General features: G+C 42.3%; 1 protein-coding gene across 1 annotated transcript in view; it reads left to right on the forward strand.

The window, feature by feature from the left end:
* The window catches only part of tmeff1a (transmembrane protein with EGF-like and two follistatin-like domains 1a), a 109,209-nt gene that overhangs the window by 70,702 nt on the left and 19,833 nt on the right, over positions 1-18,674 (forward strand). The window contains exons 4-6 of the mRNA XM_085440135.1: positions 4,727-4,756; positions 17,059-17,155; positions 17,999-18,147. Of these exons, the coding sequence (XP_085296261.1) occupies positions 4,727-4,756; positions 17,059-17,155; positions 17,999-18,147 (276 nt within the window). The remainder of the gene's footprint in view (positions 1-4,726; positions 4,757-17,058; positions 17,156-17,998; positions 18,148-18,674) is intronic.

Consider the following 18,674-nt stretch of genomic DNA (forward strand, 5'->3'; position numbering starts at 1 on the left):
TTTCCTACACCCTCTTTTTTTCATTTTTCACTAGTGTGGAGTTTCTCCATGGAGACTTTTTTCCTTCCAGAGATAACCTTCACCTTAATGGGGGCAATAGTATCCATTACATTTAACATTTTTGCATTAAAGCTATTGACGAGCTCATTGACTGAACCTTTGGACAGGTCAGGTGTTAATGGGAAGACCTGGTTAAAGATCTCACTACTGTCTTCAGTTATACACCGTTTTGTGATCACTGCTGTTGATATATTTGTGTGGGCTGAGATTTTACTTTCAAAGAAAACACAGTAATGATCAGATAAGCCCACATCAGACACAGTAATGTTTGATGTGGGCACCATTATACCAACATTTCACTATCTAGACATTGTTTTAGGTGTATTTGACCAAAAGTTTGACTGAAAATTCACATGCAAGCTGTTTTTCAAGGCTGTGGTATTTGCCCGCAAACAATACCTTTCAGCTAGCTAAAACAGAATATTATGCTATCACCGAGCAACATGGCTAATGCCTTTCACACAGCTTTGTCTCAACTCCAAAGAGCCACAGAAGTAAAAGATAATAATAATAATTGAAACAATCTTTGAAAAAATGATTTACCAAGCATGGCAAACAACTCAAATATGTAGAGCAAAATGTTCTGAAACGGCTTCACTCCAGCTTCGTTTGGAGCCTATGGTGCTGGGGGCGGAGTCTGTGAATTTACTCTATTGGTGTCATAGCCCCTGTTGGAGTTCAAGAGTTCAAGAGTTAATGTTTCCATTGTAACACCTCCAGATTTGAAATAGAAACACTCATTTTTAACACTCGATTTTAACTACTATCATTTTACACCTCAGAGTTACATTAAAAGAATGTGACTCTACTTAGAGTAAAATAAACTCTACTTTTGCAAGAAGACTACTAACACCAAAACATTTAACACTTTTGAATTTGCTGTGTGGGAATGACAGTGGACTATGGATTATTTGTTCTTTTGTCACATCATGTATGAATTAAACAGTAAAAACAGGTTTAGAGTTCAGTATATTTCTCCCACCTGTAATTACTTTCATTCCTTGTTAGTTTGTTACCCATCGCTCTTTCATATATAGGCTAAATATGGCGGCAGGTCAGTGAGCGCAGTGGGGTCTGACTGACAGCTGATTTCCTTGCATTTCCCAGCAGGGATCATTAGCTTCTGTTTTATATTCTTATTTCAAGTTAGGCCAAATTGATTTTAGAAAAAAAAGTATGACTTTCACTCGTGTTCCTTATTATTTTCCAATCTGTACCAACTGACTCCTCTCGTTACCCACGGTGCATATATTTCCGTGATTTATCTTTCTTTGTCTCATCTAGTGCAATTCTAATCATTACTTGTTATCAGTTTCTAAAGTGTGCTCTGCGCTCATGTATAACTAAATCTCCCCCCCAGCAAATCAATACAGCGTTGTAATGTTTCGTTTATCTAATTAAATCCCTGATAGACCCGTTTCCAACAAACGTCTGTTTCAAGCTCTTGTTTTATAGGTTTTGATTAGATTGTAGGAAATCAAACTAAACCATGAAGGACACAGAAGTGTGGTTATAAATGCATTATTTCATAAAATGTATGTTGGGTAACTTGTTTTCACAAGTTCTTTTTTTTTTTTCAGTGTTAGAACAGATTGTAACTAACATTTTGACTTCTCTGACAGGCTGTGGACTGATTTTAAGAACTCAGTTCAGTTTTGATGCTAAAATATATGATATTAGCTTACAGATGATTAAATGTCAAACAAATGTCAATAAAAGGCTGTCTCTCAGCTCACAAACCCCACATAACTACAAAAAAAACCCCACTGCTGTAGCTTCAGATAGCATTTTGCTAATAACAATGTTAGCAAGTTTAGCTAAAGTTAGCTAGCTAGGTGCTACGTAAGGGATCAAGCACCTTCTGATCCTAAGATGATTTTCTGAGTCCTGTACAAGGAAGCAACTTCACCACACCCGGGATCTTTTCATTATCTGGATTCTCTCCTTGTAATATCAGCAAGTGGACACATGAAGGTGGCTATCAGCTGACACAAACATGCTTTAAGATTTCTTATTTACTTTGCATCCGTGGCACCCAGACTCTGGAATAACCTCCCCGTTCATATTCGCACTGCCGAGTCTATCCAGTCTTTTATAAATACAGGCCATTTACCATTTTAAATTACGTCTTAAAACTTATTTTTTTACTTTGGCTTTTGATTCTGTCTAGTTGGCTGTTTTAGCTTGTTGCGTTGTTACCTATTGTTTGTTGTCCTCTTCTATTGTTTGTTTTAACTGTCTCATGTTTTTATTGACTGTGAAGCACTATGGTCAACACTGTTGTTTTTAATATGTGCTATATAAATAAATTTTGATTTGATTTGATTTGATTATTTAGCAAACTATGTTAATATAGATGTGGTTGGCTAATTCAACTCCTGGTATAGAGTATACTTTACTGTGAGTTACTTTATCAATTTAATTCTAGCTAGCTGACTAACTGTGTTTTGCTACCTATGGTTATTATTATGAAAATATATTATGTGATTAGAGATGTTATTTGGCTAGCTAGCCAAAAACTATTAGCTGACCTGAAAAACTTGGACACCAAACAGAAACTGGGAACGTTCCCTTTTTGGCCTGTGGTTGCAGATCGGTCTACAACGTCTCTTTATGCTCTCTTTACACTTAATGTCATGTCATTAGCAGTCACATGACTACAAACACTGAATACTGGTCATAAAATAGTGCATCAAAGAACAAGCCCCACTGCTCACTGATTTTGGAAAAAGATTTAAACCCTTCACCTTGAACATTAAATAATTTTCTCTTTACTAAATTAACATCTCCCTCACCCACTGATGTTTTTTTTTTTTTTTTTTTTTTTGCTTTTAAGAGGTTGAAGCAGAGTCCCACCTACAGTTTGCAACCAAACTCTTAACGTTTAATCAATACCATACTGACAGAACCATTAATATCTGTACCCACTCTTGGACCATTTCTTCCTGCTTTCCCATGAAAAACAATCTCATCATGACTTTGTAAAGAAGTGAAGCAGCTAAAGGTGAAATTTAATTGAACAAAGCAGCCGGTGTCCATTTCTTAATGCAGCAGCAGCTGCGTGCCAGAAACTCCAAACGCGGCGTCCATTTCTTAATTCGAGGCAGACGTGCCAAGTTTTATGCTGTCAGTCAATTTCCTGATGGAGCCGCAGGTCTGAGCCAACGAGGCGCCGCAAACATAATCCTGTTTATTTAAACCTGCTGCCAGAGAGGAATACACCCTTACATCCACATACCTGTACCTGCTGTACCATGATTGACATGTATTTGCTCTGTTAATGGATGAATGAATGAAAGTTGATCAATGAGTACAAGATCAATAGCCCTGATTTTGGGGTTCAGTACAAATGTTTGCAGCTTCATGTGTCAGCCTTTATATGTTTGTGCCGGTTTAAACATTTGAATTATGCTTGAAGTATATTTTGGTTCATTTCTGTTCAAATTTGGAAATTATAAGCTCTTGGTTTGTAGCTCTTTTTAACCCGATGGCTCACCTGATGCCTTTAGGCACAACCCATTGATAAATCTCATAGATGGAACAATATTTAAGTTTGTAGTCCCCCTGAGTGAAATAGCGTTATTTTTACTAACTATGGGGTTTGATTTAGTACTTGGTTTGAGTAAATCAAAGCAGAACCATTGAGGCTATTCACACAAAACAATAGATCATGATTTGCATGATTATCACTGAAAATATAAAAAAAAATGCTAAAATTAGTCACTTGGGTGGTCTATCCAAGTAGAGTCTATGAGCTCGGTTCTGCTGGAGGTCACTTCCTGTTGAACGGGAGTTCTTCCTTTCGACCATCTCCAGGTTTTTGCTCGTAGGTGACTGTGTACTGATGCTATATAAATGGGTCTGGTTCTTGTTTATACCAGTACCAATTAGTCCAATCCACTGAAACTGGATTGGACTAATTGGCTTTGCAGTTTTAAGACCCAGGGAAACCAGCCCGCCAGTGCTTTGTAACAGCTGCGACCTCTGGCGATAAGGAAAGGCTGCTCTTCATAGAGGACTCACGCTCGGGGAGACATTTTTTGGTTGACTCAGGCTCCCAGAAGAGCTTCGGAAACTTTTGTGTCGTCTTTGCATACCTCCACAATGGTATATTATTTAATCTTTAAAAACATTGGAGATTTCCCGCCTACCACCAGAGAGAGCCCAAGTACCACAAGTGGTACGCGTACTCCCTGGAACATCTCCAAGGTTTATTTTCACTTACTGTATGGTAGTGACAATTTTTACATGCACACCTCTTTCAATAATGTTCAAAGTCCCTGATAATCGCAGTAACAGTGGCTTTAATGCTGCAAACCTGCTCAAGCCCACACCGAAAATTCATCATCAGTCAGTAATGGAATTGATTTCTTTTTAAAAAGCCCAAAAGTCATACAGTCTTATGAATCCGTAACATGGAGGGCATTTGCATATATCTGAAATCTTCCCTTGGATGTTCAGGGCTGCAAATTCTAGTCGGGTTTACAATAAATAACAACTTTATACATGAAGTTTGTAAAAGCACATATCTTAAATAAAAGATCTTTATATAATAAACCACTAAAGGAACTAAAAAGCTGCATGGCTTCCCGTCCAGGAGACGGTTGGTTTAAGGGTTTAATAACAAGCAGAAATCTGATGGTTTGTGTCTCTTGTGTCTTCGCAGATCCCGGTTCTGGTTCAGGAGACGGAGACGGTGAGTGTCTGTCTTTCACTGGGCTATTTAAAGATTTCATTTCCTGCTTCACTTCTGCTGCGGGTGAAAGTCAAACACAAATCAATTACAGCAGAGTCGTTATCTGCCCTGCACAAACATTAACTGCTTGTATTGTGAGCCGTCTGTGATATGAAGAAACTAATCACTGAGGTCAAAACGTGGCTGAACAACCCCTCCACGCAGAACCGTTTATTCTGCCTCTGTGAGTCCTTCTGTGCCTCTGCAGCCCTGAATGTTAACTCCTCTAATAAAGGTTTCATTAAGTCCTCCCTGAAGAACACAATGGTGTTGTCTGTCCTGTGGGAGTCGAGCTTAAAGCCTCGCTGTTGCCAAATTTGGCAACAGAGACATTTTGCAACCATCTGTGAGCACGGACCACAGTGTTTGTTGTTTAATTTGGCTGCTGGAGGGGTTTTAATTGGAGGCGGCTGCTCGAGAGGCAGTACCTCCACCATCCGCTGCCATCTGCATGTGGGCGGGGCCTCTGAGCAGCAGGAGATGGAAGAGCTGATCCATGGAGGATTAGAAAAGGTTAGGAAAACTAACGGCAGCTCTTTAAACATGTTCACACCTGTTAACTTGTTTCCTAACAGTAAATCATGGCTGCATGTGACATGCAGAATAAAATTGACTAAAACACACATTTAGTTCTTTATTTCACTTTGTTAACTGTACATGTGCACAAATCTGTGTGCATTTATGATGAGAATACCTCGTTTATATTCAAACATACAATTTTATACATTACAAACTAAGCCTTTATGTAAGTCATCGACTGAGGAACCTCAACTTCATCATTTCAATCAAACGTCTGTTGTATTGATCTGGTCAGGTAAGTATCACAGGGGGTTGTTAATCACTTCCAGCTGCTTTAGTGTTAATGAAATTTATAACGGGTGCACAAGAAAGGCAACAATGAGACAACCCCAAAAACAGGAGCAGTTTTTAGACGTAGAGAGCGCTGACACGTTTTCCCTCCTCATCGTTTTTCGCTGTTTTTTCACTAGTTTGGCCGTCAGTGTCACTAATGGTATCATGAAGTGATACCTGGGCCCTACAGAGTTTGCTCCTCCAGGATGGTACATCAATATCTGTCTCTCCAGGAGACAGGCAGTTACTCTAGGAGAGCTGGGCAGGACCGTAGAAGGCCCTCAACCCATCAGCAGGACCGCTGTCTGTCCAAACTACTCTGCTTTATTAAGACTGTCATTTAATTGAAAAAAGTTAGCGTTCATCCTCCAGCTTCACTGTGTTTATGCTAGCCATAGCTGTGTAGCTAGCCACCACGCAGCACCTCATTGTATACCAGCTAGCCCGACTTCAGTAACCCTACAAGCGTCGCTGCTGTTTATTTTTCTGTCTTCATTTATGTTGGAAGTGATAGCAGAGCTGCACGTTTTAATTTTTGCTGTGGCAGCCTTCCAGGCCTTCCTGGTTTGTGCATGTCGAAGCTCAGTTTGGTCTTCGTGGCGTTTCAGCCAATGACACGAAATACCATCCTGCGGTGGCCTTGCTGGATCCGCTGTCCACCCGCCGTGTGATGATACACCGCTCTCAAGGCTCTGCTGGTGCTGCGCTATTCCCTCTCCGATGCAGAACGGCTGAGAAACTCCTCTCTCTCTTGGGCTTGGGTGATGGTACCGCTCTCGAGCCCACGGAGAGTACGCTGTCCTTGCTAGGATGACGGCGGATTCCTCTTCACTCACGTCTTCCTCTGACAGGTGCCGGTGCGAGCTGGCCTTGCCAACTCCCCGCTGCTGGCCGCGAAGGATTACCGCTCACTCGCAGAAGCGGATCAGATTCTCCTGGCAACCAGGTGCTTCGGCATCCAGGCGATAGTTCCCGACTCACCGACAGCATCTACTGCACCACCACCGATTCTCCCGGGGGCCTTCAACTCATCGATGGTGGCTGGGATCGCAGCGCGGTGGCACCGCGGAAAAGGGCAGTGTTTTAAGCATCAGCGTGACAACGCTGTGCCGCCTTTGCAGTTTTAAGACCCAGGGAAACTTTAAGACCCAGCGCTTTGTAACAGCCGCAACCTTTGGCGATAAGGAAAGGCTGCTCTTCATAGAGGACTCACGCTCGGGGAGACATTTTTGGTCGACTCAGGCTGCCAGAAGAGCTTCGGAAACTCTTGTGTCATCTTTGCATACCTCCACAATGGTACATTATTTAATCTTTAAAAACATTGGAGATTTCCCGCCTACCACCAGAGAGAGCCCAAGTACCACAAGTGGTACATGTACCACAGTTTGAGAATCACTCCTCTAGTTGTGCCATAGAATACCAGAACTGGCAGATCCACCACTGGCGCCCTGTGCTGTGAATGAGTGAGAGCAGATTCACCCTGAGCACATATGACAGATGTGAAACAGTCTGGAGAACTTTTTAATGAAATCCAAAGCAGATTCTATTCTGTTGTTTATCTTAGTCAGTGCCTAAAGCTCGTGGGCACAGAGGAGGATAGGATCATAGATCAACCAATAAACCAGCAACTCTGCCTTCACAGCTCTCTTTACCACAGTAGACAATCTGTCCACCAATATCCTGCTCCACTCCTCCCCTACGTATGAACCCTGAGATACTTGAACTCCTTAACTTGAGGCAGCAGCTCCTCTCCATCCTGAGATGGCAGTCCACCTTTTTCCATGATGGAAAACTGCTCCGGTGTGAGCTGGAGACTGATGCTTGCTGAATTCAGAAGGATGCAATCTCTACTAAATAAATCAGAGAAAGTAGGTAAGAAAATGTGCCCTTAAAGTAGGTCAACCAACTGGCAGAGTTTTCTAATGAGATCTGTTAGGTAAAAGATTTTACCCTATTCATGTGTAATGTCTGTCCTTTAAAATCTGAAAGGTTCCCTTCAGGGCTGATAAGTTCTTTATGAAGAGTGATTTGAATGATTACGTGGAGATGTGGTGATTTTCCTTCCTCACAGATCATCCGTGTGAATAATTTCGACTTGATTGGGAGACATGATGATGCCAAGTCCTTCTTCTCCACTGTAATTTGTAATTTCCTTTGGGCTTTGCTGCTTTCATGTTCATTTTTTGAGGGTCAAATTGTTACAGCTCAAGTTTAAAGGCTTGGTTTTCTCTTTGGTAAAGGCTGACTGACAAATGTGTCTGCACAAAGCTTTGGATTCAAACACAAAGAAGCAGACTTGCGTTCGAATTTAACCATTCAACATATTTTTTACTTGCACTCAGCTGTTTAAATATTTTGTTCATTGGCCGTTAAAATGTATTTTCACTGCTGTGCTGCCCTACTGACAATAGTGCAGCACAGAGTGACTCAACGAGAACAAACCCATCTGTAGATGTTAGAAAAAGCAGCAATTGTTGCTCTTGTAAACCAGCTTGAAAAGCTTTGTCCTTATAAACGATGGGCAGTTTGTAAAAATTCATCCAGAGTGGGTCAGATTGTTTAAGCAGAGACATTATTACTGTGTGTCTGACCAAGCCAGAGCGGTTTTCTCGTGGTGCGATTATTTGCAAAATCTCTGCACAAATGTAAATCAATTCCAGTCCATGCTGGGTGAATGTGGATCGTCCAGCCGCCACTGACTGTCAGGAGACGACAGCAAGTTTACCGGCAGTGTTTGAGGGCCATTGGAAACGTCATCACCCCGTATCGATGGGCCGTGGAACAAACATTCGTCTTAAAGTCGAAGAACTTGAGAAACCACACAGCTGTGATCCTGACAGTGACATGCTCCGTAGGTGAGAAACTCTAATTGTAAACAGTGACAGTAGCTGTGAAGTTGTGGCAGGAGCGTTAGTACTGCGGTGATACGACACCGTGTGTTTGACCTGCTGGCTGAAGTTGTCTGTGAGAAATCCAGGGCAGATTTACTGAGTGAGAAAGATTCAAATTACCAAAGTGGATACAGGATTACATACATTTACATTAGTGCATGAGCAAGCTCCTCTTTAGAAACGCAATCAACTAAAAATTCTGAGATTGTAAAAACAGGCGTGTAGAGCTCTGCTTTAGATTGGTGTCAGGGACTAATCAAACACAACTCCAAGATTACTGGTGATGACAGCAGAGGACACGGCCTTCAGACGACTCCCAATCAAGAGGGTCATGATTTGGGGTACAGCAGTGGCACCACACAGTTTTAAATGGAGCGATGGCCGTGGTGAGACAAAATGAAAGCTGCTGATGAAAGATCACACTCGCCAAAAGACTCACTAGAACGGTGTCCAACTGCAGCCTCGATGGCCGGTGTCCTGCAGGTTTTAGATTTCACTGTGGGTCAACACACCTGAATCAAGTGATTAGTTCATTAGCAGGCCTCTGGAGAACTTCAAGACATGTTGAGGAGGTCATTTAACCATTTAAATCAGCTGTGATGAATGAAGGACACATCTAAAACCTGCAGGACTCCGGCCCTCGAGGCCTGGAGTTGGACACTCCTGCACTAGAAGATCCAAAACGTCCATAAAATTGGGCTCCAGCATTCTTCATTCTGGGAATGACTGTCCAGATGGTAAATGGCCTGTATTTATATAGCGCTTTACTAGTCCCTAAGGACCCCAAAGCGCTTTGCATATCCAGTCATCCACCCATTCACACACTGGTGATGGCAGCTACATTGTAGCCACAGCTGCCCTGGGGCGCACTGACAGAGGCGAGGCTGCCGGACACTGGCGCCACCGGGCCCTCTGACCACCACCAGTAGGCAACGGGTGAAGTGTCTTGCCCAAGGACACAACGACCGAGACTGTCCGAGCCGGGGCTCGAACCGGCAACCTTCCGATTACAAGACGAACTCCCAACTCTTGAGCCACGATCGCCCCAATAACTTAGAAACCTTAAACTGTCCACTAACCAGTCTTAACACGACGCTTCTGCATCTGCAAAGCCAGATTTAACCCTGTGTCAGGCCGTGGGTTCGTTCATATATGAGCATACGCGATGAGATTTATTTTCCCCTCCATTCTTAGCAGTTTGAAATTTTATTTCAGTATTTTCCAGGTAATCTGCAAAGGAAAGGAAAAATCTATCATTTCAGTGCATGACCTTTTTTAGCAGTAAATTGCAGCTGTAATAGCAACTAAATAGCAGCTGTGATTTAGCTCTAAATTGCAGCTAAATGGGTTTCCAAAGAAGTTTCTGCTTCTTGGTTAAGTCATTAAATATACATTTATTATATATGAGCTTTTGAGAAAATAGCTTTAACATTTAACGTTAGATAAGGAAAGAAATATAAGGTTCGTGCATTACAAACATAAACCATAAACAGCTGAGAATCACCTAATAAAGTCACATTATTTACAGGTCAGTGAGACAAATCTTTAACTAAAACAAAGCCAACTCGATCTATAGTGACTGGAAGGAAATCCATACTAACTTCATGTTTATTTAAGCTTTTAAACAGCTTAAATGCAACAAGCAAGAATATACCTGTATCCTGTAATCTACATCTAATTTGCAGCCTTAAAAAAACTTTTTAATGAAAGTTTTTAGTTAATAAGCTGGAAAATACAGAACCTGTGAGTCACCTCAGCTCACAAATACACGGCTGAATGAAAAGGCTCCGTAACAGCAGGTCACTGCAGTTTTTCACACCATTTCACAGGAGGAGCGAGTGCATCTGCTCGGGACTGATAAAACGAAGCCTGACATTCACAAACAACAACAAACAAATCAGCTGTACAAGGCGTGAAAAATTCATCCAATAAATAACGTCTGCGTTAGAACAGAAATACCTCCGCCGCTCGAGTCACGCACACGGTTTCATTTCAACAAACCCATTAACTTCTCAGAGGCATTTTTGGCACTAAGCGTCAGCGCTGATCGCACAGTAGCTGGAATATAATTTATAGTTTTTAATTCTGTGTCACATTAATCATTTAAAGCTTATTGTTTCCTTCCCTTGTCTTTGACTGTCACATCTGTCCTGATCTGCAGTCATGCTAAACGTATTAGTTTCATGATAACAGACGCTGGATTAAACACATGATGCTGTGGATGATTCACGGGTGGCGACCTGCTGCTTTCGGCCTCCACCCTGAGCTGTCAGTTTGATACTTTAACCTTTTCTGTCGACGTCTAATTAGCCTTCTCCTGCCTCTGTAGTGTGTGTGTGTGTGTGTGTGTGTGTGTGTGTGTGTGTGTGTGTGTGTGTGTGTTGAACCTCGATGCCTCCTGGTCTGAAACTGAACAGATGTCAGTGATGTGATGATGAGGGGGAGGATGAAGACCTGATCTCTGTCCACTTCTGGACACAAAACCGGTTTAAGGTTTGGATGATCAGAAAATCAGATTCAGTGGATCTTTTACTATTTCATATTTTTCGTGTGTTAAATTATTTTTATTAATGCTAAAGTGTGAATCGATTGTAGCGCAGCTTAAAGAAATGGTGCCTTCCTTGACTCTCAGTTGCCTTGGAAAGCTTGAGGACTGATTTCTAAATGAAAGACTCCACAAAGATGGGTTTTCCACAGAAATCCAAACCAATGGGATGTTTAAAGCTGCTCCCATGTGTTTTACCTCAAAACCTCTTGTCAACAGCGAGCAGCATCCACACATAACTTCTCATGAGGGCAAAAAAAACCAGCTGATAACATCCTGATGATGTTAGCAACAAAGTTATGGTTAGCTATGTTGGATAGCTAGCTTTTTCTTTCTGTGTTACGGGTGTGTTTGGCTACTGTTAGCTAACATTAGCCAGAGGATAGGATGAAGCACGTGGACTGATTTCTACATGAGGATGGATCCAAAAGATGTGAGATTTAGCTGTGACGTAATTCAACCGTGGCTAACCTCGCTAACATCTATGAAATCCTCTATGAAAGGAGACATGACACATAGAGTATCCTGAACTTTATAATATCTGAATGACAAAATTCTAAAAAAAAAAAAAGCGAGACGCCCACTATGTCATAATTATGAGCTGTAACCATCTAAACTAGACTTATTTACAGTCACAACAGTGAAACGGCTGTAGATGCTCCTGTAGAAAACACAAGTCTCGAAGATATCAACGTTTTATTTGTGATGTCAGGGAAAAGAACTACTCTACCCACAATTCTAAGTTGAAACACTGACTTGTCTGATTAATGGAGGTGGCTGTTACCATGGCAATGTTTAAACCCAGTGGCAAGCATGAAATTTGAGAAACAATTAGAGCGGTGATTGAACTCGGGAACAAAACACGGTTTACACATCGGAGCATGTGTACTTTACTTCAGTATACACACACACACATTCTCGTTTTGATATCTTAGTGAGGACATGTAATTTACATGATGTTTTCCCTAGCCGCTTACCCTAAATATCAAAAGTAAATCCCTAACCCTCAGCCTAAACCTAACAATAACCTAATTGTAACCTTGACACTAAAACCACATTTTGAGTCTCAAGAATGCCTTCAAACTCGTGAGGACAGACACTTTGGGCTGTGACTGTTGGTCCCCACAACTATAGTAACATTCCAACTTTTGGTCCCCACAAAGATATATAAACAGGTACAGACACACACCAGACTAAAACTATACTAAACACTATGATACTGAATCACTTTGCATAAGAATACTGGAAGTCATTTGCGTTAGAATCTTGCATTTGCAGTGCATTATAGGATGTGTAGTTCCTTCACTGTTAAGAGTGGTTCTGTACACAGCCTGGTACCTGCGCCGTGTATGAATTTGTCTTTACATAAAGTATGTGCATGCATGCAGACACAAAGTCTCATACACAGAGAGAGCACCACTTCTACACCCGTTCAATGATGAAACACGAAAGTCCAGATGTGACACTGTGTGGATATGAGGAGGCTTTAGCTGTTGGTGCAGTCGCTGTGTTTCTGGCTGTGGGTGGAGACGGCTTGGAGCAGCAGCGTCCTGCTGTCAGCAGAGTTGAACAGAAACAAAGGAGCCTCTCTGCTGCAGATCCCCGTCAATCGATCGGCAGCCTCCGAGCCCCAGCTGAGCTCTCCGTGTTCAATACATCCACACACAGCAGGCCAATCTGTCAGCCAGCAGGCCCACACACACACACACACACACACACACACACACACACACACACACACACACTGCAGCGTCTGTCTTCACCAGTCATTTTAATCATGCTTTTGCTGTCGAAATCTTGCAATAAGTGAGAAATAATAAGAGCGCGACCTCTCCATCCTTACTCATAATGCAGCTCTGTGTCTCGAGGTGGACATAATAATGTGAACATGCTACAGGCTGTCAGAGAGGCATCACCTTTTTTTAATGAGTGGCCAGCTGTTATCTGGCTGCCACACATTAATAATAAAACAGCAGCGTCTGGCTGTGTTAATAAACCACAGAGGATAATACTTTAAATAACACTGTAATTGTTTGTTTTTTAAACAAACAGGAATTTTAATTATACTTTTTTATTTAAAGCTTCTATAAATGTGTCTGTAACGAGCGATACGAACACTGGAACGCCCTGTTTAGAGAAATCGTGTTTCCAGCGTCGCAGCCAGACTACCGACTACTGAGTGAGTTCAAGAGAGATTTTAGGACGGACTGGTTCTTATATCATGCTCTGTACAGCATACCTTACGTCTGCATGCTTTCTATCTAACATCACTCTCAGATGGTTCAGTATCTTGCCTAAAGATACTTTGGCAGACTAGAGCAGCCTGGGATTGAACCACCAACCTTTCCTGCGCTGCCTCCTGAGCCACAATCTTTTAATCCCAGCCTCTCTTAAACACACTGCAGCTCGCAGTCTTCAATCGCAGGCTCAGAATTTGTTCATCTCTTCAGAGACTGAAGAACACGGAGGACGAAACCTTTCAGTCTGTGAATATTTCTATTCTTTTGGTTTTGATTTTATAGTTTTTACAGTTTTTTTGTACTTTGTTGTGCATGTCTGTGAAAAACACTTCATAAATAAACTAGACTTGCTTACTAAAACTCAGATATTGCCACGGTCCTCCTTCATAATAATGCCAAGATGGTGGACGTGTCAGCTGACCAGCTCCCGTTAAGTGAAACCAACATTTCACAGTAACGGTTGCAGATGTGCGACATGTGCGGACAGATGCTCGCTTCCTTGAAAGTGAACAGTGGAGCTGTTTTGTGTAACGTTTCACAGACAGACAAAGCAGATGTCTTTGCATCGTTGAACTGAACGATGATGATCTGGACTGATTCACTCACAACCTCTCATTTGCTTAGATTTAAGGGTTAAGGATAAATTTAGTCTTGTATCATCAGCGAACAGTCATTTAAAAGAAAGCAGTATGACAATATGAGCGCTGTACCGTATATGTCTCCACTGCAGTGTTTGCTGTGGTTTTAAAGTCTGTTGAGACAATAAAAGTGTTGGTGAGTGCTCGAGACACTGCTGTGTTTATGCTCCTGTTACAGTCGTGTTTTTGTTCAAAGCTGTGTTTGATTGAGACTGACTAGTTAGCGTTTTGCACCAAACTGAATGCAGTTATTTAGCATGTGGTTGGACCCACCCACCATCCATCAGGTGTGGCTCTGCGGGGCAGCATTCTAAGCAGCCGCGACCACTAAAGCACAGCTTGGCCTTTCACATCATTCAGGAACCATCAGAGTAGAAAATTGCTCAGAGGCTTTGTATGCATACGGAGATCTTCCCGCATCCTAAAAAGGCGACTTCATCATTCACCTTTCAGCCAAACCTAAAAGTCTGTGATACGTCGAAGTCACTTTTTCAGCATCTTTTTAAACAAGTAATAAAACGTCAAGCTACATTTGGACCAAATCAAATTAACAAAATCAGTGATTCCCAAAGTGTGGCCCGCAGCCCCGCAGCGGGCCATGAAGGTACTGCAAATGGGCTGCATGAAGTCATTACAATAAACACTGACAACAATAGAAAAATCTAGTAATTCTCATAAGATTTTAAAATTAGAAGTAGAAAGGAACATATGATCTTTCAAACTTGGATACGAGGTAATCAGTGAGGATGAATCTGATGCAGGTGCAGAATTAGATTAAACGGATTATCATCTGATGTCATCCTACATGAAAACCCTTCAAAATAAAATCCTCTGGGGTCAGTTTCAAAAGCAACTTCTAGTGCTGAAGGACTTTTTTCACTTACAATTTAAAGCTTCCTTGAAATCTTTACATGATTCTTCCTTTTCTGATTTTTTTATTTTAAATCCTGATTTTGGATCATAGTAAATTTAAATCTCCTGCTTGTGTATTAATCAGAGTAGACTGAAGGTTTAAAGACGAGTGTTGGTGATTTTGTCCAACACTGTGATTTTGGAGTAAAGGCTCTCTTGCTTATACGTGTACTCGTGTTTTATTTCCAGTGTTTTTGAGGGTGCTGCTTGTTTGCAGTGGAGCTGCAGCTCTGATCTCACCTTTCTTTGGATTTTAAGGTTGAATAGATGTTTTAATGGCTCCGGGCGCAGCTTTGAGGATGCTCATTACATTTCCTGCGGATTATTCTCCGTCCCCTTGATGGCTCTGAGCTTTTCCTCTATTACATGACAAAATTACACTTGATGAATCATGAAAACTGCTCCCTTGATGAAAGGCGGGTTGGGATAATCCCCGCGGCTCTTTGATATTTGATGCTGTGGGTTGTTACCGCCTCATCTGCTCTGAACTCGCTCCCTGCTGGAAAATAGACGCCGTCATGCGAGATGGTATTAAACGCATCCCCCTGTAATGGTAATAATAATAATATCATAAGATGATAACGCGTTGTCTCTGTTTCCATTTGGCCAATAAGCTTCGGGAGCCTCTTCACACGTTCAGCTGTGTCTGATAGAAAAGCGCGTGAGCCGTGTCGCGTGTTGATGGTGGAAAACGGCGCCTGCGGCGTTAAGGGCACGGCGGCGCTCACCGGAACAGAAGCTGATGTGAGCTGGAGGTTGTTTTTGAAATGAAATCAGGTTTCTGTTCTGGAAAGATGTGCACAAATAATAATAATAAAAGCTAAGTATGAGGGGAAAGTGATGAATAAAGAGTTTCACAGCCAGCAGAGCAAAACAGACGGCGCGCTGAAATTAAAACGAGTTTTTTGGAGAAACAACAAGCAGAGTGTCACAGGTGAATAATGGCACACTTTTCACAGTACAAGCTCTCAACTCTGCTCCTCAGTAACAGTGTACAACAACAACACCATGGCTCCTCCTTTACAACCCGTCTTTACTTTTAAGTGAAGCTGAATTTATTCAGACGTTATAACTGTGTTTAAACAGTCACAGGTTCTGGGTTCATGTGTTGGAAGAGCAAACAGGTCAAGGTCTGGTTCACCAGTACTCAGTGTGGCACAGAGGGCCTATTCTGCTTCACCTGCAGCATGAAACAAGCTGTTTTAGCTCTCTTTAAGGCACCAGATAAACAGAAGGTGGTGGGACTTCCTGTGCCTGACATGACCATATTAGGGAAATCTCCCCTCTTTGACCTCATACAGAGTTAAGAGTAGAAACAAACCCTGCATGTATCGTAGTTCAGGCCTTGAACTTTTGGATCAGAGTGAATCACTGTGACCTGAGCTTTTGTTTTACTGAAAACTTTCACCACCAGGTGTTGGATCAAGGATACACCTAAAACCTGCAGGACTCCGGCCCTCGAGGCCTGGAGTTGGACACTGCTGGCCTAAGGTTTGGTCCCACATAAAAACACTGGTCAGCAACCATCTGGTAATCACTAGTTGCAAGGGAAAATTGTGTCTTCCCCCACTAGTTGATGATTGGTTTCTATTGAGAGTGCGATTGCTTTTTTGCTGGCAGATTCCTGCAGTTGCTCATTTCCTTTCTGAGCTGCAGCGACGCTCGAGAAATGTGACCAGAAATGGGGAGTGCTCACCTTCAAAGTAAAAGCCGCATTTCTTGAAATGTGCTTTCAGTGGTAACACACACTTCCGTCAAAGGAGAAGTTGCAATCACAACAAAGTTTTTGGTGCAACAGTTGGCTTCCCATTAGCGACTGCCAGCAACCCGTAGGTTCCACCCAGTGGTTTCCAGATAGTCACCTACTGGTTGGGAAACAACATTTTCCTGTAGCGACTGTTTATTGAAAGGGGGTCCTGTCTCAAAATGACCCCTAAGGAATCTAATGTGTGTGTTCCTTTAAAAAAATGCTCCATATAGCTACATGATACCAGTGTGTGATTTTTGTAGAAAATTGAGCTAATGCCTCCGTGAATAATACTGGTACATTTTGGTATATCTCACTGCTCACTGCACCGTCTTTTGGTCCAAAGCGATTTACAAAAAGTGAAAAGACACTGATTAATAATCATTATTGTTTAAAGGCACACTCATACTTAAAGTTTTTCTTCTTTGTGTCTTTCAGACGACGAGGGCTCGGGCTCAGACGTCGGGAAGAAGTTCACCAAGTGCAGCACATGCAAATACGGAGCAGAGTGTGACGAAGACTCGGAGGACGTCTGGTGAGTGTTCGACTCGTAACATTCATACGAAGCTCACCCCCGAGGTTTGTGTAAATACAAACTGACACCAACAACACCAAAGCTTCACTTTTTGTCTCCTGTTCTGTTTGTGTGCGGCAGCCAATCATATAGAGTTAGCTTACAGCTTGTTTCAGACAGGATAAACTGAGGCCCGGTATGAGATAAAGAAGGATTATTTGGGGCTGTCAATCATGCAAAGCTGCTCTAGGAATAAAATATATGACACTGGAAAAATCCACTTAAATAAACTGAAGTGAGGCTTTTACAGACTTACACAGAGAGAGATTTACAAATAAGATCCGTCTCCAAGGCCGTTTGACTTTTGTAGTTGAGGTAAATAAAGGTCCTGATTTCTATGTGAGCAATATATTTGCTTCTCTCTGTGAGCGTTCCTCCATATTTTTACCTATAAGTTGTTTTTTAAGGGAGATATTCTGATCTGATTAAGGACAACAGGCTTTTTATACTGTATCGATTGCAATCCCCTTCCAGGCATATTGGGCTACATAAATGAACTCGACTTGACTTATTAAGCGTAGCGAAACAAGACTATAAATCGACTGAAATAAGAGTCAAAAAGTTCTTTTTTTAGGTCCCACCATTGAACTCTGGGAGTAAATTTGAAACCATTAATCACGAGTGAAGGAGTTCTTGAAAGGGATTGAAATTAGTTCTTTGTATCTGCAGCCGGTCTGTGGAGGACTAATGAGCAGCGTCTTCGTTCCTCTAAACGCACTTCAGTTAATGATTGTGTGGCAGAGACGCGTTCAGACTGAAGACACAACATTTATTCTCCTGACTCGACTCCTCTCCTCCCTTCAGGTGCATATGTAACATCGACTGCAGCGGTCACAATGAAAACCCGGTGTGCGCCACTGACGGAAACTCCTACAACAACCCCTGCCTGGTCAGAGAGGCCTCGTGCATGAAGCAGGAGCAGATCGATGTCAAACACCTGGGCAGGTGCCCCGGTAAGAAGAAAGTGTACTTTATTGGTCCTGCATTTAACCCATTCACTCAGTGAAGCAGTGGGCAGCCATTGGGCGCCCGGGGAGCAGTGTGTAGGGACGGTACCTTGCTCAGGGGTACCTCAGGGTAGCTGTTCAGGGGAATCGAACCCCCGACCTTTCGATCATGGGGCCACCACTCTACCTACTGAGCTATCCCTCCCCATAAGACCTAACGAGATTACACGATTGCATTACACGAGCTCTGTGGGCAGTTTAAAGCTGCTCAGGTTGACGCGTTGAAGCTAATCTCATCTTAAATCACAGAATGAGGCTGTAACTGTAACTCGTTTATAAATGACTGCATGCTGAAGCAGAGGTGGTGATACAGTAACACGATGCAGTTTTATCAGGCTTGTTGCAGCTTAGAGTTCAGCCCCTCTAAGGCCTGTTTAAGACTGCAGAGAACCCCGTCGTCCAACCCAGACTGTCTGCAGTCCTGTGAAGAACTACACCCGCGATGCAGTGCTTTGTAGATCCTCCTTCAGCAG

The sequence above is a fragment of the Copadichromis virginalis genome, linkage group LG18 (assembly GCF_057382275.1).
Source record: "Copadichromis virginalis isolate Kocher_CV1m ecotype Utaka linkage group LG18, C_Virginalis_male_GT1.1, whole genome shotgun sequence".
NCBI lineage: Eukaryota > Metazoa > Chordata > Actinopteri > Cichliformes > Cichlidae > Copadichromis > Copadichromis virginalis.